A 25172-nucleotide genomic window follows, 5' to 3' on the forward strand; every position below is an offset into this window, starting at 1 on the left:
ATGCCAAATTACAAACTGACTTATTTTAACATGAGGGGGAGAGCAGAAATTATTCGTTACATATTTGCTTACTTGGATATAAAGTATGAAGATCACAGAATAGAACAAGCTGAATGGCATGAAATAAAAGCAAGTAAGTAGAACAAATAAACAATTACGAATATGCAGGGAAAATATACTTTCAGAACTTCTCATCTTTCCTTGGGCAAATGATAAAGGCTTTTCAATCTCACATAGCTTTAAATTGAGAAGCAGCGGTCAGAGAAAACTAAATAAATGCTGTGTGACTCAGCAAACTTCACATTATGGGTGAAAGCACAAGCCTCAAAGAAAGAGAATGTAATCGTAAACCAGTCTGGCTTGGTCGGAAGAGCTGGAACGCCATGGGCCATATCTTTGTTTTGTTTGTGCTTGGAACATTGTCCCGGTTAAAATAGGGTTTAGGCCATTTTCCAGTTTCACAATTCTAGTTAAGTAGAGTTGGCTTCAAACTGAGGTCAACTTAATACTTGGGCCCACATTATTTGTACTAAAAAATGCCAACAGCATCCATGCTGTGATAATTGGTATATTAGCAATAAGCTGCCACATGTCTTCTGGAAGCATGGACACATTAAAAATCATTGTGGCAACAATCACTTTTTCTTAATGGATGTCTCTTCTCTGGTGGGATACAGAATCTTATTTCCTGTTCTCCTGAAACTTTACTATTGATATCTAAAGGTTTCGTTTGAGATCAGAATTCATTCATGGGAACTTAGGATGGTGGACATGTAATTGGAAGCATTAATTTTATCCACTAATTTATTTGGTTAGGATGCAAGGTGCAGGGGTAGTACATATAACAAAATTTGCCTTAATTTAATTTAAATTTATTTATTTATATATATTTTGGTACTGGAGACTGAGCTTAGGGGCATTCTGCATCTGAGCTACACCTCCAGCTCCCCTTTTCTCTTTTTAATTTTTAATTTTGAAACAGGGTTTTGCTGGCTTGCTGAGGCTGACCTCCAACCTGCGATCCTTTTGTCTCAGCCTCCCTAGAACTGGGATTACAAGCATACACTGCCAAGTCTAGCTTGCCTTTTAGTTTTTAAAATTAGCTTTTTTAATTTTAGCTTTTCTTTGAGTGCCTCGAACCCTATTTTACCTTGGCTTTTCATTATGAAAATGGAATTTCTCACTGAGCGTGGTGATATATGCTTATAATCCTAGAATTTGGGAGGGTAGCCGTTCACGTACAGCCTCAGCTACTACTTAGTGAGGCCCTTTGCAACTCATGAGACCCTCTTTCAAAATAAAGAATAAAAAACTAGGGCCGGAGGTATAGTTCAAAGGTAGAATGCCCCTGGGTTCCATCCCCAGTACCACAAAAAAAAGAAAGAAAGAAAGAAATTTCTGCATTTTCTTAACATTTTCATAGATTCAGAGATGAAAGGAATCTTAAAGTTCATGATGGGTAAGGTACAATTTTAAGAGCGCTAATGAATGGAGCCCTGATACAAAATTATTGTATAAAGGATAGAAATTTTGTTGGCATAAACCCCCAAGTTGGTGTAGTTATTTTGCTCCATATAGTTGTCAAAGATGAGTTTCTGCTGAAAGTGGCGGCGCGTGCTGGTAAAGCCAGTCCTCCTGAGACAGGAGGACTGTGGTTTCTGGACAGCCTCAACTACTTAGTGAAGCCCTTTGCAACTCAGTGAGACCCTGTTTCAAAATCAAGAATTAAAAATAGGGTTGGGGATGTAGCTCAGAGGTAGAATGCCCCTGCGTTCCAAACCTAGTACCAAAAAAAAAAAAAAAGTTCTTCCTGCCTGGCATTATGGCACATGCTTGTAATCCCAGGACTTGGGAGGCTGAGACGGGAGGATCACAGTTTTGCAGCCAGCCTCAGCTACTTAGTGAGGACCTGCTTCAAAAAAAATAAAGGGATGGGAGTGTAGCTTGGAGATAGAATGCCACTGGATTCAATCTCTAGTTCTGCACACACACACACAAAGTTCTTCCTGAGTAAACCTGGCAGAATGTGCATGTCTTGACATTTTCTCCCGGGAAGAGGAGAATGCAGGCCGGACCTCTCCAGGGATACAGGGAAGGCTCCAGAATTAGCCACAAATAATCCTAATAGCTGAGCCAAGGGAACCTAACACAGGATTAAGAGGCTGTATGATCACAGACCCCTTCCCTCCCTGGACCCAGTGCAGAGAGCATGGAGCAGGGGGTTCTGAGACCACAGGCAAGCTGAGGACGCACTGCTACAGTAATGGTGGGATCCAGTGGAAGTCTACAAACCAAGTGGTGACACCTGTAGCCCTCTCCCTTGCTCTAAAATCAGAATGCTACAAACAGGCCAATATTCCTCTGGCAAAACTTGAAGGAACCTTTTCTTGGGATATTGAGCAGCCCAAAAGAAATGTCTAATGGACACAGAACAGGTGGGGTCTGCCCTTGAATGGCCGAGCTCTCTGTTGGCAAGCTCTTCCCATGCATGCCAAGCAGCTAGTTAGCACTTATTCTCTGCTCCTTAAAACAAGAATGAAAGGACAAAAATCAACAAATATTTGAGAAATCTCCAATATGAAGCCAGCCTAAACAAGGGTCAGAGGGTGGGGAGAACGACAACTCTGGTTCTTGTTGTTAAAGTATTGGGGAATTGAACCAAACCTGCAGTCCTCCCAAGTACTGGAACCAAACCTGTCTTAACCTCCCAAGCACTGGAATTACAAACATGTACCACCACACCCAGTTAAGAAGAAGTAACCCTGAAGAAAACAATATGATTTAGTTAGAAAAAATATTATAACAACCTCAGAGAGAAAAGTAAAAAAATATTCTATGCACAAAATAAAAACAGGATGCTATAAAAAAAAGAGTGGTTGCAGGTAAAAACCAATTTTGAAAATTACAAATACAATACAAATAAATCAGCAAAATGATGAAAATAAGGAAACTTCTCAGAAAGTTAACAGGGAAATGGAAAAACGAAAGAAAGATAAGTGAAATTGAGCATTAATCAGTTTAGAAGGTCCAACTTCCAAATGGAATTCTGGGAATAGAAAACAGAAAATGGAAGGGAGACAAACATAAAATAATCTTCATTGCCTGAAATTGAATTCTGGGGCTGGGGATGTAGCTCAGTGATAGAGCCCTTGCCTATAATGTGTAAGGACATGGTTCAATCCCTAGCACTGACAAATAATAAACAATAAACATCTATCTCCTTGTCACTTTCACACGTTGATCTTAGACTTATTATTTTAATTCATGGAGAACAGAGTACTCCTTTTACATCTAAATATTTGTAGAAACTTAAAGACATTAAAGGGCAAAAGCCACCGCTGAGTGGTCAATTCAATTTAAAAAAATGTTCTGAATGAATATCAAGAGCCTGACATCATTCAGAATCCAGTGGCCAGTCAACTCATGCATCTGGACTTGTTTTTAGACTAACATTTGGAACTTCTTGTTTCTCTGATCATCACTGTGAATTTTAGCCCAACCTTCCATGTCTGACTCCACTTGATGTACTGTTTCCCACAGACTATCTGAGGTCTATAGCCACATCCACATTTTCTTCCTTGATTGTTCTATATTTATTTCTATTTATATAGGTATTTATTCCAGTTGACACTTTCACAGGCATAACCTAAATACCTGACCATGTAAGTCAGAAGAATTAAGACTTATTTTCTTACAGTTTTGGGTTCCGTGTATGTGAGGCCGGGGACCATGGTTCCCAGGGCATGGCCGCAGGTACTAAGAGAGGGAGAACACACAGGCTGTGCTTTTCACGTCCTACATACAAGAAATAAGAGAGAGCAGGGGGAGGAGGAACAATACATAATCCTCAAGGCCAGACCCCAGGGATCAATCTCCTCCAGCTACCACCCAAATAAAGCCACTGCTGGGATTACAACCCTCAAGGCTCAATTATATCATCCCCAAACACCAATTTTTGAGCTCTTCAAGCAGCCATTCTACATCTAACCATAAAAGTTCTCTAAGCAAGCTCCTGTTGTATTATTATGTCTGCAGTGTAAGGTGTGCTGTTTAGGGTAAACACAAGGTTAAGGGCACAAGAACATCACAGGGTGGAATGGGACCATCACCCCTGTATCAGTCAGGGTTCTCTAGAGAAACAGAACCTATAGAATGTATATAAGTGGGGATTTATTAGGTTGGCGTACTCGATCAGAGGCTGGTCCCACAATGGCCAGCTGCCAGCGAGAGAATAGGATGACCAATAGCTGCTAGTTCAAGAAGCTTCAGAATAAGAGGGACTAATATGTGTACCCCTTCCCCGAGACTGAGGGCCTGGAAAGTCACTAGTGCCAGTCCATGTTTAAAGGCTGAAGAATCCAGAGCCTGACGGCCTCAGCCAAAGATGCAAAATGATGCACCAGCCCGAGAACAGAGCCTGCGCATACACACATGCACCCCGCCCTCTTCTCTTTCTCATTCCATTCGGGCTCCCAGCCTGTGGCTGGCGCTGCCCACATTCAGTGCAGGTCTTCGCTCTCGGTTTTCTGACCCTCATTGCCAATCATCTCTGGACACACCCTCACGATCCCCCCAAGTGTGCTATAGCAGTTTTCTTGGTGATTCTCAGTCTAGTCAAATTGGCAACCAGAATCAGCTATCACACCCTTATCAAGTCTAGACATCATTGTCAGACACTTTACTGAGATCAGAGTCATTACTTTGACACTCACATCCCATTGGGGCCTCATATTCAGTGTCACCAAATTAAAGCTTTTGAGAGGTGGTCCTGTTAAGTGACACCTCCATCAACCTTGGAATTATTATCATTCATTTCTGAAACCAAGTGGGGGACTTAGCATTTGTTTTAAATTTCTTCTTGTTGAATGCAGACACTGCCTCATCTGTTGGCAATTATCCCAAGGTTGGCACAAGTGCTTCCAGTTGTCAATAGTCTAATGCTAACAAATTCTTCATTGTGAGTTAAAATCTGCCCTTCTCCATCCCACCATTACTTTTTGAATTTCATTCTGCATTTTAAAGCTAATCAAAATAAGTAAAAATTTTTTTCATTTGATAGTGCTGCCATATCTGAAGATGGATATAAGTTCTGTGAGTTCATTTTTGTCTCCTCCATGTGAAGTGAGCCATGTTTCCCCAACCAATCCTCATAAATGGTGATTTTCGCATACCTGTCTAATTTGAATACCATTCTCTGGGCTTGCTCTGATTTTGAATACTCTGGCTTTTAGAAGTATCAAAAGAGCTGAGCAAGGGTTTCAGCTGACCTCCGTTGGAATCCCACCTCTGCCAGGTGTGTGACCTGGGCAATTTACATCAACTCTATCAGCATCATTTTCTCATCTATAATATCAGATAATTACGCTGATTTCATAGGGTTGTAAATACCAGAAGACCTGATTGGCATGTTGAATATTTAGTATGATTCTTAAAAGAAGCAAAAAGAATCCCCCCCCCCAAAGTTAGGCATACGTTAAGTACTCCCTCTCTTTATATACTTTGCTTCAAATAAGGCATCTCAATGCACGTCAGCTTCATTTGGGATTTTGCTTTGCTCACAGCAGTATCTCAGGCAACTAGACAAGTACTTGGCACACTCACTAGGTAAAGCGCCAAAGATGTTCCCACTCCTGACCTGACCTTTAGTTCATCCTGTACTTATTCAGTATACAGACAGGAGAGCTGAAGGCAATACACAAAGCCGGTTCCAGTACCTGTGTGAGAGCCATGGGATTATAAATTAATGGCACTTCATCCTTTCTCCTCTTTTCAAAATGAATTCCAAACCTAAGGCACTGGCTTGGAAAGTTATGGTCATACATATGGCAAAGTAATAGACAACCATTAAAATGATACAGAAAGCTTTTTTTTGGGGGGGGGTGTCTGGGGATGGAACCCAGGGGCATTTGCCCTCCGACCTACACCCCCTGCCCTATTTTTTATTCTTTATTTTGAAACAGGGTCTCACTAAGTTGAAAAGGACCTCACTAAGTAGCTGAGGCTGTCCGCGAACTGCGATCCTCTGGTCTCAGCCTCCCGAATGCGGGGATTACAAGCGTGTACCACGACGCCTGGCTTCAGAAAGATTTTAAAAAGATACTACCAAATGAAAAAAGTCAATTTACAAACTATGATATACATTATGATTTTGTATTTATGCATATAAAATGTCAATTAAAATGGTTAGAACTATGTAGTAGAACTGTTTTCAATTTATAATTTCTCTATTAATAAATGTATATTATTTTGTGACAAATATAATACATTTAGATAGGAAAACAAAATAGGACTTATAGACAAAGTATTACTAGGACTCTGCTAGAAGTCTCCCTATGTGTATATGCAAGTGCTTGCCGCCTTACTGCATATTTCAAAGTGTCCCTAATCAGAATAAAATTTGGTCTAAATTATTTATCACATCTTACATGTAAATCAAACTCTGTAATTCTTCAGACTGTTTTAAATAATTAATGTGAGCTGTGTTTCAGATTACAAAATGAATGAAGCATGAAAAGATAGGTGTTTTTAAGCTGGGCGTGGTGGCGCACGCTTGTAATCCCCGCGCTCGGGAGGCTGAGACAGGAGGATCGCGCAGGTTCAAAACCAGCCTCAGCTATTTAGTGAGGCTCTCAGCAACTTAGTGAGACTCTGTTTCCAAATAAAATATAAAATAGGTCTGGGAGTGTAGCCTGGAGGTAGAAAGCCCCTGGGTTTCACACCCCATATCACTAAAAAAAAAAAAAAAAAAAAAAAGATAGGTGTTTTTAACCGGCTGTGGTGGTACACGCTTGTGATCCCAGTACTTGGGAGGCTAAGACAAGAGGATCACAGGTTTGCGGCCAGCTTCAGCTACTTAGTGAGATCCTCTTTTCAAAATAAAGAATAAAAAAATAGGGTTTGGGGTGTAGCTCAGAGGTAGAATGCCCCTGGGCTTAATCTTCAGTACTACACACACACAAAGATAGGTGTTTTTAGAAAGTTAAGAGTAAGTCTATGAGACAATATATAGTGTAGTATAAGGCATTACTGTAAAGTCATTTTAGAACCTATTTTTTTTTTGCAGAACCATTTAATTTTCTTCTCTCTCTCTCTCTCTCTCTCTCTCTCTCTCATTGTGCTAAGGATTGAACTCGATAGCATTCTATCTCTGAGTTATATACCCAGCACTATTTTATTTTGAAAGAGGATCTTTCTAAGTTGCTGAGGGCCTCACTGAATTGCTGAGGCTGGCCTGAACCTGTGGTCTTCCACTCTAGCCTCCCAAGTACTGGAATTACAGGCATGTGCCACTACACCCAGTTTATTTATCATTTTCTCATTCTTTTGTTGTTTTTTTTTGTTTTGTTTTGTTTTCTGGTACTGGTGATGGAACCCAGGGTCATTCTACCTCCGAGTTACACCCCAGCCCTATTTTTTATTCTTTATTTTGAAACAGGTCTCATTGAGTTGCAGAGGGCCTCACTAAGTAGCTGAGGCTGTTGGCAAGCCACAAGCCTCCAGTCTCAGCCTCCCAAATGCTGGGATGACAAGTGTGCACCTCCACTCCCGGCTTGTTACAAAACATAAAGACTCCACTAGACGGTGTCAACTGCTCCTTTTTTTTTTTTTTTTTTTTTTTTTTTGGGTGGTACTCGGGGAGGAACCCAGGGGCTTTTCTTCTCCCAGACCTATTTTATACTTTATTTGGAAACAGGGTCTCACTAAGTTGCTGAGAGCCTCACTAAGTAGCACACTTTGTTTCCATTTTTATAGGTATTAATGGAGGTATTATAACTCTTGGTTGTGTTATGAAGCTGATTCTTAGCTTATTTTATTTTAAGCTCTCCCATTTGGCAAAATTCCCATTTTGGAAGTTGATGGTCTTACCCTTCACCAGAGCCTGGCAATCGCGAGATACTTAACCAAAAACACAGGTAATGTGTTTATTATGTCTAAGAATTTTGATAACTGAAAAATACACTATATTTATTTAATATTAAGTAACTATATTGTTGAACCCTACAGTGCAAATAAGGATGTAATTAATGTACAGTATTATTGTTCATCTGTATTAGTTTAACTTTCCATGAGACCCCTAGACAGCTAGACAATTTATATTCCCCCCCTGCCCCAGCCGCTTGCCCTCTCCCCAGTCCTTTCTGGAATTTAGCTGAAAAATTGGACAGGTGTGTCTTATTCCAATCTTTTGCTAGTTAGCAGAATTAAAATCAGCTGGAAATACATATGGCCCATGAAGGTTAAGATCTTAACTAGTATGTACTCAGTGATGTTCCTGAAAGGATGCCTAGCATTTCAAGAGGAAGGCTAGACCCGGCCAGTGTTTTTCAAGCTCTGTAAGCGTTAGGATCACCGCAGGCCCACGAAAGCCCACCTTGGTCAGTCTTGACTCCAGGAACTGCTTCAGTAGGCCCGGGAGGGGCCAAAGAATAAAAATTTGTCAGCTTCCCTCTGAGAAGCACTGTGCTAGAGCATTCCAAGCAGAGGGAAACACGCATGAGCAAAAAGAAATGAACTTTAAATTTTTCAGAGTAGAAGAGTAGAAAGAGAAAAACTTAGAAAAATACAGTGTGTGTGTGTGTGTGTGTGTGTGTGTGTGTGTGTGTGTGTTACTGGGGATTAAATCAGTCCTTATTTAAAATTATTTTTTGTTTTGAAACAGGATCTTGTTAGGTACCTAAAATCTTGCTAAGTTCTTGAGGCTGATCCACTTTTTTCAGCCTTCCAAGAGCTAGGATTCATGAGTACATCCATGCCTGGCTGGATCTGTTTTTGTTTGTTTGTTTGTTTGTTTGTTTGTTGTTTTTGTTTTTTAATCCAGAATAGTAGCCGGGTGCTGTAATTCCAGTTCTTAGAAGAAGAATCGCTGACACCAGAGGATCACGGTTTGTGGACAGCCTCAGCTACTATGTGAGGTCCTTTGCAACTCAGTGAGACCCTGTTTCAAAAAATAAAATAAAATAAAATAAAATATGGCTGGGACGTGTAGCTCAGAGGTAGAATGCTCCTGGATTCAACCCCCAACACACACACACACACACACACACACACACACACACACACACAATTAAAATTCAATAGGGCTGGGAGTGTAGCTCAGAAGTAGAACATCCATAGTATTACAGAGAAAGAGAGAGAAAGAGAGAAAGAATATGAGGAAGTTTGTAAATGTGGACTCATTGTAGGAACAAGAAGATACAAGGTGGCACGAGAGGGAGGCTGACTCAGCCTAGACAAGGAAGGTCCTCCATCCTCAGAGCACCATGCACCACTGCAACTGCTTTTTTCTCCTCCTGCATTTTTAAAATTCATTTTTTACATTTTTTTATTGGTGCACTGTAATTGTACATGACAGTGAGATTCAGAGTGATACATTGACACATGTGCACAACAGTGCCTGGTCTCTCTCCTGCCCTGGTCTCCTTTCCTTTTCTCGAGGTCGTTTTCTTTCTTTTAGTGTTAGCTTCCACCTATAAGAGGAAACACAGTCCAGCTGACCTCCTTAGCATTATGTTCTCCAGTTCCATACATTTTCCTGCACATGACATAAATTTGTTCTTCTGTGTGGCTGAGTACAACTCCATTCTGTATATTATTATACTATACATTTAAGCCGGGCGTGGTGGCGCACGCTTGTAATCCCCGCACTTGGGAGGTGGAAACAGAAGGATCGCACAGGTTCGAAGCCAGCCTCACTGGCTTAAGAGACCCTGTTTCCAAATAAAAATATAAAATAGGTCTTGGAGTGTAGCCTGGAGGTAGGAGGCCCCTGGGTTCCATCCCCAGTACCACCCAAAAAAAAAAAAAATAATAATAATAATAAATAAAAATACCACATATTCTTTATCCATTCATCTGCATTAAAAATAAATTTCCTAAATTTGCAATTTCTTTGTGAAGTCTGCCTTTTCCATAGGTCCCATTCAGGAACAGCATTTATCTCTGTTATCCAGTGCTGTAGCCTGATTTCCAGTCAGAGTTCCATAATTATATGCCTAGTGAAAAGGAAGAGCTGGTTTGGATTAAAGGTGTTATGACTCCATTTGGGGATTGTTGAAGGAAGTTCAGGAGCCACAAGAGTACTCAGAGACATAGCCAAAGGGAGGCTGAGGATATCGGCCTGCAGTTTCAGACTAGAAATATTGAATGAGGAGTTATCAGCAGATTGATAGTTGGAGCCTTAAGCATGGAAGTCAAAGTAGAGATTAAAAAAGAGAGTGAAAGGTATCAATGAGAAAATTTGAAGGGACTTCACAAGGTCAGAAAGAAGATGAATCAGCCTATGAATATCACAAATACAAAATACAAATAGCTTACAGAGGAACTCTAAAGCGTGTGTGTGTGTGTGTGTGTGTGTGTGTGTGTGTGTGTGTGTGGTGCTGGGGATGGAACCCAGGGGCCTTCTACCTCTGGGCTACACTCTCAGACCTATTTTATATTTTTATTTGGAAACAGAGTCTCTTAAGCCAGCTGAGGCTGGCTTTGAACCTGTCTCCTGTCTCAGCCTCCCAAGCGCGGGGATTACAAGCGTGTGCCACCACATTCAGCCCAGCCCTATTTTTTATTCTTATTTTGAAACAGGGTCTCACTGAGTTGCAAAGGGCCTCACTAAGTAGCTGAGGCTGGCAACGAATTGAGATCCTCAAGTCTCAGCCTCCCAAGCACTGGGATTACAAACATGTGCCACCACGCAGGACTTTTTTAAGCACTGGGAATTGAACCCAGAGGTATTCTACCTTTGAGCAACACTCAGAAAGCAAATGCTCCTATTAAAAGTTGTATCCCAGCATTTGGGAGGCTGAGACAGGAGGATCGCAGGCTTGAAAACAGCCTCGGCTACTTAGCGAGGCCCTTTATAACTCAGTGATACCCTATTTTAAAATAAAGAATAAAAAATAGGGCTGGGGGTGTAACTCAGAGGTATGCCCCTGAGTTCTATCCCCAATACCACAAAAAAAAAGTTTCCTGCAAAAATAAAAATAATTCTTCCTACAAGATAAATTGTATTGTTTATAGTCACAAAAGATTGAAAACAAATCTATGAGTTGAGGCCAGTTAAATAAACTGTGATACGTCTACCTAGAAAATTCCCATGTAGCTTAAAAAGAGTAAGGATGCCCTGACCTACTCGTAAGGAGACATCTCTAGATACATGGAGTGAGGGGGCTTCTCCAGTGGGGTATATATTCTTATTTGTATTTTCACAAAGAAGCAATGGATGACTCCGTAATAAACTAATATCCAGTAAGGTAGGGAGAGGAGCAAGCGAAAGCGGGCGAAAGCTAGTCTTCACTGAACGCTTTTTTATATTGCTTTGAATTTTCAACCAAATGAATATTGCCTGTTTAATATGGTAAATTAAGTTGAACAGATCCATACATATAAAATCTCTCTCTCTCTTTCTCTCTCTGCTCTATAGATTTGGCAGGGAAAACAGAAATGGAACAATGTCAAGTTGATGCAATCGCAGACACATTGGATGATTTCATGTCCCGTTTTCCATGGGCAGAGAAACAACAAGACGTGAAAGTAATGTGATCCAATTGCGATTGCTACTACTAATCACATTCCACTTTCTAGAATCTGATAGGTGCTTTAAGAAGTTACTTTTTTATGTTGGTAATATGTGTAGAACATATATTTGAAATATCAAGCTCTGCTGGCATGGTGATATACACTTATAATCCTGGTACTTTGTATAATTTGTAATCCTGGGAGGCTGAAACAGGAAGACTAAAGGTTCAAGGCCAGACTCAGCAACTTAGTGAGACCCTCAGCAACTTAGCAAGACTTTGTTTCAAAAATTAAAAAATAAAAAGGGCCCGGGGGTGGTGGTGGTGGTGGTGGTGGTGGTGGTGGTGGTGGTGGTGTGCCTCAATGATAGACTGTCCCTGGGTTCAATCCTCAATACAAAAACCAAAAACAAACAAAATCAAGTTAAAATAAAAAATTTTAAAGAAAAATATAGCAATTCCATTCCCTATCCCTTTACATTAACCCCACCCAAGATATGACCCTCTTTTTAATCCTTTTTGCTGTTTCCTTAGGATTCATACATCTCCATATGTAAATATGACTTTGATTTACCAATTTCAGATGATTTTTATGAACTTATAATAGCAATGCAGGTTTATTTGTTACAGATCATTCTCTTTGCATCTCTCTCTATTCCAAAATAGTGATATACAAATTTTGGTTAAGTCGCTATCCCATGACTACATCAATGTGACTATACAAATAATGCCCAGAGCTGTGCATTGTAGAATATATTTCCTTACTCTTCCTCCTCAAATTTAGTAACTGTTTCTTGATTTGCCTGATTCTCATAACTTTAATTGCTGGCTCTTCCCACACTATCCATAGCCTTCCCTCTGGGTTTTCCGCGAGGTCCATGATAGCTGAGTATTTCCAGCGTTTTCTTGGCACCGTCTGGCCTGGAGATCTCTGTGCTCGTTGGTGGGGCTCCCTCAGTTTCCTGCACAGTTGCTGTTATTGGGTTTTCCTCCTCTGCCATCTTTCATATACCATTCCCTGTGCTTTTTGCTGTGTTTCCTAGATGTCATCCTTCTCCTTTATATACTCCATTGTTTATTAGGGCACATACTCTAGTATTCCAAAAGTTAAAATGTAGGTTTGATGAGAGGCGGTCTGATGCTAATAGAGGTATGGACATGTCGGCCTTGTGAGTCACGCTGCTTCAGCCTAGTCTGGTTGCTGTGGATACTTGGGCACAGCTGTCATCCTAGGATCTTTATCATCTCGAATGTTTCTTTTGTTTTTTTCCTGGGTTCATCCTCCAGTTTTCTGTCCTTGCTTTTGTGAACAGATCCTCCATTAGCTTAATAATCATAGAAAATACAAGTTTGAAGCCTTATTTGTCTGAAAATGTTTTTTTTTCCAACCCTTACACTTGGTAGTTTGGTTAGGTATTGAAATCTATGTTGAAAGTAATTTTTATTAGTTTTTGGAAAACATTATCTATGGACTTTTAATTATTGAGAATTTTGAACCCAGTCTAATAACTGACCTTTTACATATGGCCTATTGTTTTTTTTTTTTCCCCTCTCTGAAGGTCTGTAGAACATTGCCCTTAGGGTCCTAAAATTTCACAATCCTGAATCTTAGGTATGATCTTGTTTTTAATACATTATGTTGTTTTCTTGTTGAGCCCGTTTAGTCTGGAATTTGTGTTCCAAAAATTTAAGGGAATTTCCTTTCATTCTTTTCCCAGCGATTTCTTCCTCTTTTAGTTTTTTGTAATTCATACAGTAGACATTTTCTGTTGCTCATCTTTTTGCTTTTTTTTGCATTACTTTCAGGAAGAATTCCTCAACTTTATTCAACAACTCTTGAGTTTGAAATTTCTGATATTGTATTTTTTAATTTTATCCAGATTCTTTTGTTATGGTGGTTTTTTTCCTTATAAAATATTTTAAATTTACTTCATAGATATATCTTTCTATCTGTTGTATGTTTATGTAAAGTTGCCTTTTTCTACTTTGTTTGAGTCTCTGTCATTCCTCAGGAATCAGACCATCTTTTTCTTTTTTCTTTTTTCTTTTTTTGCAGTACTGGGGATTGAACCCAGGGGCATTCTATCTTCGAGTTACACTCCCAGCCTTATTTTATTATTTTAATTTTTTATTTTGTAACAAGGCCTCACTAAGTTGCAGACACCACTAAGTAGCTAAGGCTGACCTTGAACCACGATTTTCCTGCCTCAGCCTTCCAAGTACTGGGATTAAAAGCATACCCACCACGCCTGGCTTTTAGACCATCATTTATAATCCATGATAAACAGTAGTTTAAAAGTTTACTCAAGCTGGGCGTGGTGGTGCACACATGTAATCCCAGCATTCGGGAGGCTGAGACCTGGAGGATCGCAATTCGCGGACAGCCTCAGCTACTTAGTGAGGCCCTCTGCAACTCAGTGAGACCCGGTTTCAAAATAAAGAATAAAAAATAGGGCAAGGGGTATAGCTCAGAGGTCAAATGCCCTGGGTTCCATCCCCAGACCTGCAAAAAAAAAAAAAAAAAAAAAAAAAAAAAAATTATTAAATTAAATTAAAAAAAAAAGTTTACTCAAAGCCCTAAACATGTGAATTTGTTAATTTTGATTATCAGTTGGCCAGAGAAAACTGGTTTCCTGTCTGAATGAATGAAAATAAAGCTAGGGAGTTTAGGAGGGAGGTAAAAACACCAACCAGGTTATCAGAGACTGCTGCTTTATTCAGACCAGACCCGCACCCTCTGGGGAGTCAGCTGGCTGTGGGGGAAGGGACAGACGGACCGTGGGTCTGTGCGTCTGTAGAGTTGCGCATAGTCTAGATCAGCCTGGCTGAGTCACGTGGTGGAGTGGAAATACCAATGTTTTATAGGCATGCTGATTGTCTCGCAACATCTGTAGTCTCACGATGTTTGGAGTCTCAAGGCACCTGGATTCTCACGATAGCTCCACTTCTGGCTTCCAGGGTTCCGCCTCCTGTCCCCGCTGAGGGGTCACATGGGGAGAGGGGAAGGGGGACCCGACCTGTCACTGTCCAGAGAAAAAAGACCTAGCCACCATGTTCTGAAGATGTAAGTAAGAGAGGATGGGAGCCTTCAGTGTGCACATATCCATTAAATCCTCCTGTTTTATTATATGAGTGACACCCTCTGTCCTGGAAGTCATTTATTTTGCCATCTCCAGCATCCTGCCAAGGACAGGGACAGCCCTTGTCTAGCAGCATGAAACAAAGGAGGACTCTCATCCTAGAACTGCCTGACAGTTTCCCACCAGTCCTCATTTCCTGTCCCCTACCTCCTTAACCCCAGCTCTAGACACACCTGCCACTTCCTGAGCCACTCAGGACAGTGTACTGTAGATAGGACTGGTTCTCAGATTTCCCTCTGCAGCTGCAAAGTTCACTCATCTTTACAACTTCAAATTATTTTTATTGAGTCCGGTGTGGTGGTGCATACTTTAATTCTAATACTTGGGAGGAGAGGCTGAGACAGAAGAATTGCAGGTTCACAGCCAGCCTCAGGGCCTTCACAACACCCTCTGCAACATAGTGACATCCTTTTCCAAAATAAAGAATTAAAAAAAAAAAAAAGATGGGGATGTAGTTCGGAGGAAGAATGTCCCTAGGTTCCATCCCTGCTACCACACAGACAAAAAAAAAAAAGTGTTTATTGTTGTCTTCTACCTCTGTGTAGGTTCCATCTTTAAAGAAAAAATGTATCACTGTGCAGCCAGGATGAAAACAGAGTTGTACATATGGGTTGGCTCCACCATCTTGATCAAGAGTTTTTTTTATTTTTCCAGGGGCTTTCTACCTCAGGGCTCTACTCCCAGACCTATTTTATACTTTTTTATTTGGAAACAGGGTTTCACTAAGTTACTGAGAGCCTCACTAAGTAGCTGAGGCTGGCTTTGAACCCATGTGATCCTCCTGTCTCAGCCTCCCAAGCGCGGGGATTACAAGCATGCGCCACCACGCCTGGCTGATCCAGAGTTTTAAATGGACCTCCCTCCTCTTTACTAAAGCCCATCCTTTAGGACACTCACCATAGTCTCTATTTTAAGATATATTTACTTGTTTCCTGCTTGGCTACTCCAGTAAGAAGCCTTACCATGGAGGAATCATGTCTGTTATTCAACTGATACACCTCACGCCCCATCGGGGTGCCTTTTACGTGGTGGGAGTTATGTACTTCCTAAGGAGTGATCGGAATGTCACACTTACACACACCATGGCCAGGTGCTGCTCACCCCTCACATGCAGCACCTCAGGCAGCCCCGTCCTCGCCTGAGGAGAGTGTTTCATTGTCCAGTGCACGTTTGAGACGAGGATACCGAGGGAGTGGTTACAGAGGTACTCAAAGTCACACAAGTGACAGAACTGTGGCCTGAGCCCAGATGGTGCAGCTGCAGAAACCACGGCTTAAACGAAAACCTCATTCCCACCGTGTCCCTCCAGGGGACACTGTTAACCTCATTTTCCAGATGATGACAGTGAGATTCAAGTAATGCAGATAACTTGGCTAAGGTCGTTTATCTACTTAGGGCTATACAAGGAATCCAAATTCCAGTCACTCTTAGGCCCCATGTTCTTAACGACTGGGTATAAAGCAGCTGTTCCAAAAGGCTGAGCATAAATATTTATTACGTTAAAGCTAAGATCTTCGTTCAAAAGTCAAGGCCAGAACAACGAATGGCAGCCTTATCCTTTTACTTAAACACATTCAGCCAGATATGGTGGTGCACACCTGTAATCCCAGTACTTGGGAGGCTGAAACAGGAGGATCACAGGTTCGAGGACAGCCTCAGCAAATAGTTAGACTCTCATCACCATAGCAAGACCTGTTTCAAAATAAAAATAAAATAAGGCTGGTGGTATAACTTGGAGGTAGAAGGCCCCTGGGTTCAATCCCTAGTACCAGAAAATAAATAAGTAAATAAATAAATAAATCATCCTAAATACTATTTATTTAATTAGGACCTTCTGATTTGAATAGACATTTACTGACTCCTTGATATGAATATAAAGTATATGGGGGATACACAGACACATATGCCTATGTGCATTACCAAGACAGAGTTTTAAATAAAAGCTCAGCTTATAATAAAACTTTTTGATGTATATTTGTACTCTAGAGTCAGACTGCAACACTTGAATCCTGGTTTTCTTCATACTAGCTAACACTTAATTTCCTGTTTATAAATTAAACTTTTTGTCCACAAAGAAGGGGTATAATAAACTCTCCTTTGAAATATGTTGAGAAGATTAAATGGCAGTGTATGTATGGCTAGGTAGAAAGTATTCAATAAATATCAGATATTAGATTAACACCATGTTGTCATATTAAGTGTTATTTTTTCCTTGTATTTGTCAGACATGAAGTCTTTATTTTATATAACCTTATGAATGCAGAGACAAGTGGATCCAAATCCCCCAATTTAGGAAATAAGTTTCTAAAGCCTTTGGTTCCATGTATCAACGATCCCACTGGTGAACAGCCCGTCAATTACCAGCTGGCCCTTCTCTTCTCTCTTTCTACCCTCTGTGCCTGAGGCTCCATAACAGATGACGCCTCTTCCAGGTAAATGTTCTTTGAACATTCATGACAAGAGTAAAATACTCTACCTTTGTCTTGGAGTAATGATGCTCTTATATACCACCTACCTCAAAAACCAACTTCACAGGACACAGCAATCCAAGTCCATGAATAAGTCACAAAGAACATGCTGCAGAAACATTACCAACAGCTATAGATGACCCTAGTAGCAAGCAGGCCCTCATGAGAAGCAGGCCCACGTGAGGAATGCATAGTCCGGCATGCGCTTCCTCTCCATCTCCACAGTGAGTTCACTTGCTGCCACCTTGTGGTCAGCAAAAATTTCAACGCTAGAATACTGATGCAGTTAAGATGGACAGTAAAAAGAATCTTGATAACATGTGTGCTTTAAAAAAAAGCCAATAAGTACACATAATACTTACATGTTTCGGTATTTGTAAAAAAAAATTCAATTTTTAATTTTAAAAATTTAAAGGTAAAACATGTCTCTGGACCTTGGTCATTATGGCAATCCTTGAATTTATCGTGTTCCTTTGGTTATTCAGTGTGCCTACATTTCAGTCTCTTTATTTAAAAAGCAGGATGGGGATGAGTATGAGCAGGACTGAGGGAATTCTAATATCCCAGTTCCAACAATAAGTGATTTTTGTTGTGTAGATCTAAAACGAATGCTTTGGCTGGGCATGGTGCATGTCTTTTTTATATTATTATTATTGTTATTATTATTATTATTACTACTACTACTACTACTTATTATTATTATTATTATTGTTATTATTATTATTATTTTGTGGTGCTGGGGGTAGAACCCAGAGGCTCTCTACCTCTGAGCTCTACTCCCAGACCTATTTTCATATGTTATTTGGAAGCAGGGTCTCACTAAGTTGCTGAGAGCCTCACTAAGTAGCTGAGGCTGGCTTTGAGCCAGTGCGATCCTCCTGTCTCAGCCTCCCAAATAAGGGGATTACAAGCGTGCGCCACCACGCCTGGCTCTATACTTTATTATTAATGGTACTGGGGATGAAAACCAGTGGTGTTCTACCTGCAAACCATACCCTACCCCTTTCACTTTGAAACAGAGTCTTGCTATGTTGCTGAAGGTTTCATTAGGTTGCTGAGACTGGCCTAGAACCTACTAACTTACTGTTTCAGTCTCCCAAGTACTGGGATTACAGGCCTGTACGACTGTGCCCGACTTTCTTCATATTATTTTGATGAATGTTCCTTAAAGTGACTCTTAAATAATGATTGTGCTGCTTACTAATTTACATTTCATTAGACTGAGAGAATTCACTGTACTTGTAAAGAAAACCTGGGCTAAAGCAGAAGTCACCAACACAGACATTATATTTTCATTTGGTATAACCTATGCACAAACCCAGGAGCACCTGAAGCAGCTGTGTACATGTACACGAGAATGCACAGAATTTTCTAGGGGTGCACAGTTTGGTTTGGTTTGGTTTGGTGGTGCGCTGGGGATTGAACGTAGGGGCATTCTACTCTGAGCTACACCTCCAACCCGACTTTTTATTCTTTATTTTGAAACAGGGTCTCACTAAGTAGTTGAGGCTGTCCGCGAACCGCGATCCTCCTGTCTCAGCCTCCCAAAGGCTGGGATTACAAGCGTGTGCCCGCTTGCACACAGTCTTTGGAAAGCTCTCCAGGAGTCGCATCCTGTTCCATTTGACTCCTCCATTTCTAGTTAAGCTAGGAGGGCCACTGGCCGTTACCTTCCCCCTGGTCCTGAGCTGAGGGAAATGCAGTATGGCTCTGGGTCAACTCCCTCACCTCACAAATGCTGTGTAAGCAGTAGGATTCCCTCTTGAGTTTTATTTAAAACTATGAACATATGACTAGAGAGAACATTATGCAGAAAGGCGGAATAGAACAAGGAAAGAACATAAAGTGAAAACAATGACTAGCTTTCCTGGCTTCAGTCTGTAAATCATCAGTTTGGCAAATGTATGTAAATATATGATGATTCTATTGCAAACTGTACTCTACAAATATAAGCATTATAAGTATGTTAATCTAAGTCATAATCAAAACAGGACGTAAACGGGCAAATGAGTGAGGTAGTCATCCACTATTTGACTTGATAAGACTGGATTTTATTATAGTTTTTTTGTGAATATTGATAAAGTATATAAATATTAAATTTCTGAGTTTGGCTTATTTTTATATCCCAAACTCAAACCAGCCAAAAATTTTAAATGCAAAGAATAAATAATCCAGGCAGGGTGATGCACACCTGTAATACCATTACTCGAAAGGCTGAGATAGGAAGATCTGAAGGTTTGAGGACAATCTCAGCAACTTAGCCAGACCCTGTTTCTAAATAAAAAGGGCTGGGGTTATAGTCTTCAGGTAGAATGTCCCTGGGTTTAATTCCCAGAACAAAACAAAACAAGAGTTCTTATCAAGAAAGAGCCTGTGAGGTGGAGGTGGGCGTGGTGGCTCATGATTGCAATATCAGCATTTGGGAGGCTGAGACAGGAGGATTGCGCAAGTTCAAAGCCAGCCTCAGCTACTTAGTGAGGTCCTTTGCAACTCAGTGAGACCCTGTTTCAAAATAAAGAATAATAAAAAAAAAATAGGGCTGGGGGTGTAGCTTGGAGGTAGAATGCCTCTGGATTCCATCCCCAGTACCATAAAAATAAAAAAGTAAAAAGAGGCTGTGAATAAAGTAAAAACATAAGGAGAATTTGTAAAAACTGAATACATCTATTTTATTTATCTATTTTTTATTTTTTAAAATTTTTTGGTGGTACTGGGGTTCCTGGAAACCCTTCTACCTTCAGTCTACACTCCTAGACACCTATTTTTTTATATTTTTATTTGGAAACAGGGTCTCTTAAGCCAGCGAGGCTGGCTTCGAACTTGCGCGATCCTCCTGTCTCCGCCTCCCAAGCGTGGGGATTACAAGTGTGCAGCACCACTCCCGACAAATACATCTATTTTATAAATAAATGTTTTACATACATATTTCTTTCTAAGAATATTATTTAGTTTATAAAATTAGCTTACTAAGTAACTGAGGCTTTCAAAATAAAAATAGGGCTGGGAGTTTGGCTAGGAGGTAGAATGTCCCTAGGTTCAATCCCCAGTACCAAAAAATAAAAATAAAAATATAAAATTAAATTAGTTATAAATCAAAGAAGGGTATCTTCATGCTGTGTTTTGTATATGAAAATTGAAAGGCAAATAAATCTCATGCTAAGGCATAATGGGTAAGCCAAGCATGGTGGTGCACACTGTAATCCCAGTACTTGGGAAAGCTGAGACAGGAAGATCACAGATTCCTGGTCAGCCTAAGCAACTTAGCAAGACCTTTTGCAACTTAGTGAAGTCCTGATTTAAAAAAAAAAAAATAGGGTTGGGGTGTAGCTCAGAGGTAAAATGCTTCTGGATTCAATCCCCAGTACCACTACCACCAAAAAAGAAAAAAAAAGTCACAATAGCAGGCCAAACAGAAAACTCAATCATAACTGCTCAGAATATAATGATTCATCATGGCTTATATTCATAAATACAGTCGTAAAGACTGTCTAGCTAGTGGAATCTAGCATTACAAATAAAATAATTTTCCTTTAATTATATTACCTAACTTTAAAGGCGCTAAGTTAAGAAAAAGGGACATTTAGAAATCTAAAAAAATATAATCATTTTTTTATGAAAAAAATTAAGATAAAAATCCTAACAAGACTGAATGAAATATGTAGTCATTATATACAAAGAAACTACAAGAAATGGTAGCTGGGCATGGTGATGCACATCTGTAATCCCAGTAGTTAGGAGGATGAGACAGGAAGACCACAGGTTCCAAGCCAGCCTCAGCAACTTAGCGAGACCCTGTTTCAAAATAATAAATAAATAAGGGCTGAAGGTGGTTCAGAGATAGAATGCCTTAAGGTTCAATATCCAGTATAAAAAGAAAAAAATTATATAAGGGTATTTATTTTTAAATCCCAACTAATAAAGAAATGGCTAAGATCTATAAAGAATCAGATATGACCTTCTATAATATCATAAGTATGGAAAAAAACAAAACATAGTTACTTCTAATTCTTTTCTGAACATATGTAGGAAAAAAAATGAGGAATCTACTTCCTTTTCCAATCCTGCTCTGTTTCTTACTTGTAAGTGACACTTTCTCTCTTACAGGATCAGGTGTTTCATGAGCTGCTCACATATGATGCGCCTCACCTGCTGCAACATTTGGATGCATATTTAGGGGACAAAGAATGGCTTACTGGTAACTCTGTGAGTATGTTTTATATCTATAACAATGTAAGCAAATACATTTAAATAAAAGGTTAAACCAAAAACTTATTTAAAGAAATGTTACTTACAGGGCCAGGCTTGGTGGCTCACACTTGTAATCCCAGCGCTTGGGAGGCTGAGACAGGAGGATTGCACAGGTTTGAAGTCAACCTCAGCTATTTAAATAGAAAATAGGTCTGGGAGTATAGCCCGGAGGTAGAAAAGCCCCTGGGTTCTACCCCCAGCAACACACACACACACACACACACACACACACACACAGAAATGTTACTTATTGGAAAGGCATAGAATATACAGATGAGACATAAACTTCTTACTTTAAGGAACATTTTTTTTTTTAGGGGGCCAAGGATGTGGCATGCTTGTCTAGCACATGCAAACCATAGGTTTGATCCCCAGCACCAAAAAAAACAAATTTAAAATAACCTTTTTTAGTAGAATTGACTTTAGAATTATGAAATATTTTATACCATTATATAACAAGGTTTAAAAAGTGCTTCTAAAAATCACAACCAAAATGAATAAATGAACCTAAGCGTATCAAATAGATGCATAGTGAACTTACAGAATATACATATGGTCTACTAGTGAGGATACACCATCACTTGTAAAACACAGCAGTTTGATTATACATCTCAAGACAGTGCCAAGGAACAAAGAGAATCTTACACCATTTTCAGTGGTATTTTTGGTGGTTCTGGGTACTGTTGGTATTGTTTTCTGATATTGTTATGTCTATATTGTGGGTACAAAAATAAGAAGTAGCCGGACATGGTGGCACAAACCCACAATCCCAGAGCTTGGGAGGCTGAGACAGGAGGATCACAAGTTGGTGGCCAGGCTCAGCAACCTTGTGAGGCCTCTGCAACTTAGTGAGACCATTTCAAATTAAGAAATAAAATAGGGCTGAGATGTAGCACAAAGGTAGAATGCCTCTGGGCTCGGTCCTCAGTACCCCTACACACACACACACACACACACACACACCCATAGAGAGAGAGGGTGGGGGAGAGAAAGTTATGTTCCTGTTATTGAGAACCAGGATTTCAATGTTTGAGAAAAGGAGATAGAGAAGTAAAATCAGCGAGATTAAGTAGACATCATATTATTAAATTTAAACTAAAGGTAATAGCATAAACCAAACTCACCATGTTCTTAATCTTTGGATAAAGAAAAACTTTTTTGCACTGGGCATGGTGGCACATGCTTGTAATCCCCATGCTTGGGAGGCAGAGACAGGAGGATCGGGCAGGTTCGAAGCCAGCGGCACTGGCTTAAGAGACCCTGTTTCTAAATAAAAAGTATAAAATAGGTCTGAGGAGTGTAGTCTGGAGGTAGAAGGGTTTCCAGGAACCCCAGTACCACCAAAAAAAAAAAAAAAAAAAAAAAAAGAATAAAGAAAACACGTTATTTTTCAGCTAAGAAAAACCAATAGTCATGTATACTCCTCATTCCCAAATTGTGTTTTTTAAATATTGAAAAGAACCAGAGCTTCTTGTAGAAACGGTTTATTTTCAGTTTGGGTCGGAAAAAATAAAAACGGAGCTGGGAATATCTTCTTAACCTAGAAGCAAATAAAATATGAAAGCCAGTGGAAGCTGTGTCAGAAAGACCCAGAAGTCAGCTTGAAAGTTTCCCACTGGCCAAAGAAGGAAAAATTCAAACTTCTATAAGAAAACTAACAATGTGCATAGATAGTAACAATGGATTGAAACAAGTAAAAAGGAGTGATGAAAGAAGTTTATAACAGCCGGGCGTGGTGGTGCACACTTGTAACCCCAGCATTTGGGAGGCTGAGACAGGAGGATCTGGGTTCACTGACAGCTTCAGCTACTTAGTGAGGCCCTTTGCAACTCAGGAAGTCCCCGTTTCAAAATGAAGAATTAAAAAATAAGGCTGGGGTGTAGTTAGAATGCCCCTGGGTTCAATTCCCTGTAACACACACACACACACACACACACACACACACACACACACACACACAGCTTATAACTAGCACTGCCACCAAACATGCACACATACACACCCAAAACAAAGCTTTATTGCTTATTTTCAGAAGATGATGTGGAACCAGATAATTTCACTGAAAACTATTAGAGTATGGGAGATTTGAAATAAAGCATTTATTTTCTCCTTTTCTATGCAAATTGTACCTTGAGATAACAAAAATTGTTTAGACTATTTATTTCTCTTCATTAAACTATTCCAGTTGGCTGGGCGTGGTGGCGCACGCTTGTAATCCCCGTGCTTGGGAGGCGGAGACAGGAGGATCGGTGCAGGTTCGAAGCCAGCCGCGCTGGTGTTAAGAGACCCTGTTTCAAAAATATAAAATAGGTCTGGGAGGGTAGCCCGGAGGTAGAAGGGCTTCCAGGAACCCCAGTACCACAAGGAAAAAAAAAAAAAAAAAAAAAAAAAAAACTATTCCAGTTAATAAACAGAAAGGATTGAAATAAATTATTACACTTTCAAACCTCTGAAGAAAGGGCCTTGGAAATGACTTAACTGCTAATATCACACAAACAAAAGACAACTAGACAGGATGAGCCTACCAAAAGGAGAGCACACCACCTCTAAGAGGTGGTGCTGTCCCAAGTCAAACCTAATTCCAACGCAGGAGGCACCTCCATTGAGCTCACACCCTAGGGGACAAGACACCCTAGGGGACAAGGCCTTTTGGGGAAACAGCAGTCCACTTTCCACATCTTATTCTGGGAATACTGATGAAATTAAGCCTTTTATATTAAAAAAAATTTTGTTTCCTTTAACTAGGTAACTTGGGCAGATTTCTACTGGGATATCTGCAGCACCACACTTTTGGTTTTTAAACCTAACTTGTTGGACGTCCACCCCAGGCTGGTGACCTTACGGAGGAAAGTCCAAGCCATTCCTGCCATCGCTGACTGGATACAAAGGAGGCCCCAAACCAAGCTCTAGCTGACACACGCCACCTTCAGGCTGCGTTATTCACTGCCATCTCTTAAGACTACATTCAGCTATGAATGTAGTGACTCCTGGATTGAAGAGATAGCAGCATAGTTTGTTACATCAGCTGGTGGGATAATCCACACACTCCCTCTTCCTGGGCTTTCACTTTTGCTATGTTCTCCTTCAGTATCTTTTCAAAATAACTTCACACCATTTATAACTGAAGAAAAATTGTTTCTAGCACATGTAGACTTTGTTTTGCACTGCTTCCAACATGTATGAATCTTTTATATATGTTTCTCAAGAACAAATGGCTCGGACTTCAGTTAATACAGTATATTAGGCTGGGCATGGTGGCGCATGCTTGTAATCCCAGCATTTGGGAGGCTGAGACAAGAGGATCACAGCTCACGAAGAGCCTCAGCTACTTAGGCCCTTTGCAACTCAGTGAGACCGGTTCAAAATAAAGAATAAAAAATAGGGCAGGGGGTGTAGCTCAGAGGTCAAATGCCCTTGGGTTCCATCCCCAGATCCGCAAAAAAAAAAAAAAAAAAAAAAAAAAAATTAAAAAATTAATTGCCGGGCATGGTAGCGCATACTTGTAATTCCCATGCTTGGGAGACAGAGACAGGAGGATCGCATTGGTTCGGAGCCAGCCTCGCTGGCTTAAGAGACCCTGTTTCCAAATGAAAAAATAAAAATGAAAAAAATATAAAATAGGTCTGGGAGTGTATCCTGGATGTAGAAGGGCTTCCAGGAACCCCAGTACCAAAAAAAAAAAAAAAAAAAAAAACCCAGTATATTAACTATGAGTGATTTCATATGAAATACAAACTATGCTGCTAGCTCTTCAATCCATGAGTCACTGAATTAACAACTGATATGCATAATCACATTGGTGACTG

General features: G+C 40.2%; 1 protein-coding gene across 1 annotated transcript; it reads left to right on the plus strand.

Moving 5' to 3' along the window:
• On the plus strand, positions 1-24276 carry HPGDS (hematopoietic prostaglandin D synthase; the record flags this gene model as incomplete). Its single annotated transcript, XM_080697902.1, has 5 exons — positions 1-133; positions 7821-7913; positions 11417-11526; positions 21223-21321; positions 24112-24276. The coding sequence occupies 5 exons, from the start codon at positions 1-3 to the stop codon at positions 24274-24276; spliced, it is 600 nt and encodes a 199-aa protein (XP_080554028.1).
• Positions 24277-25172: the final 896 nt, after the last annotated feature.

Source organism: Muscardinus avellanarius (genome assembly GCF_963383645.1).
Source record: "Muscardinus avellanarius genome assembly, chromosome: 6".
NCBI lineage: Eukaryota > Metazoa > Chordata > Mammalia > Rodentia > Gliridae > Muscardinus > Muscardinus avellanarius.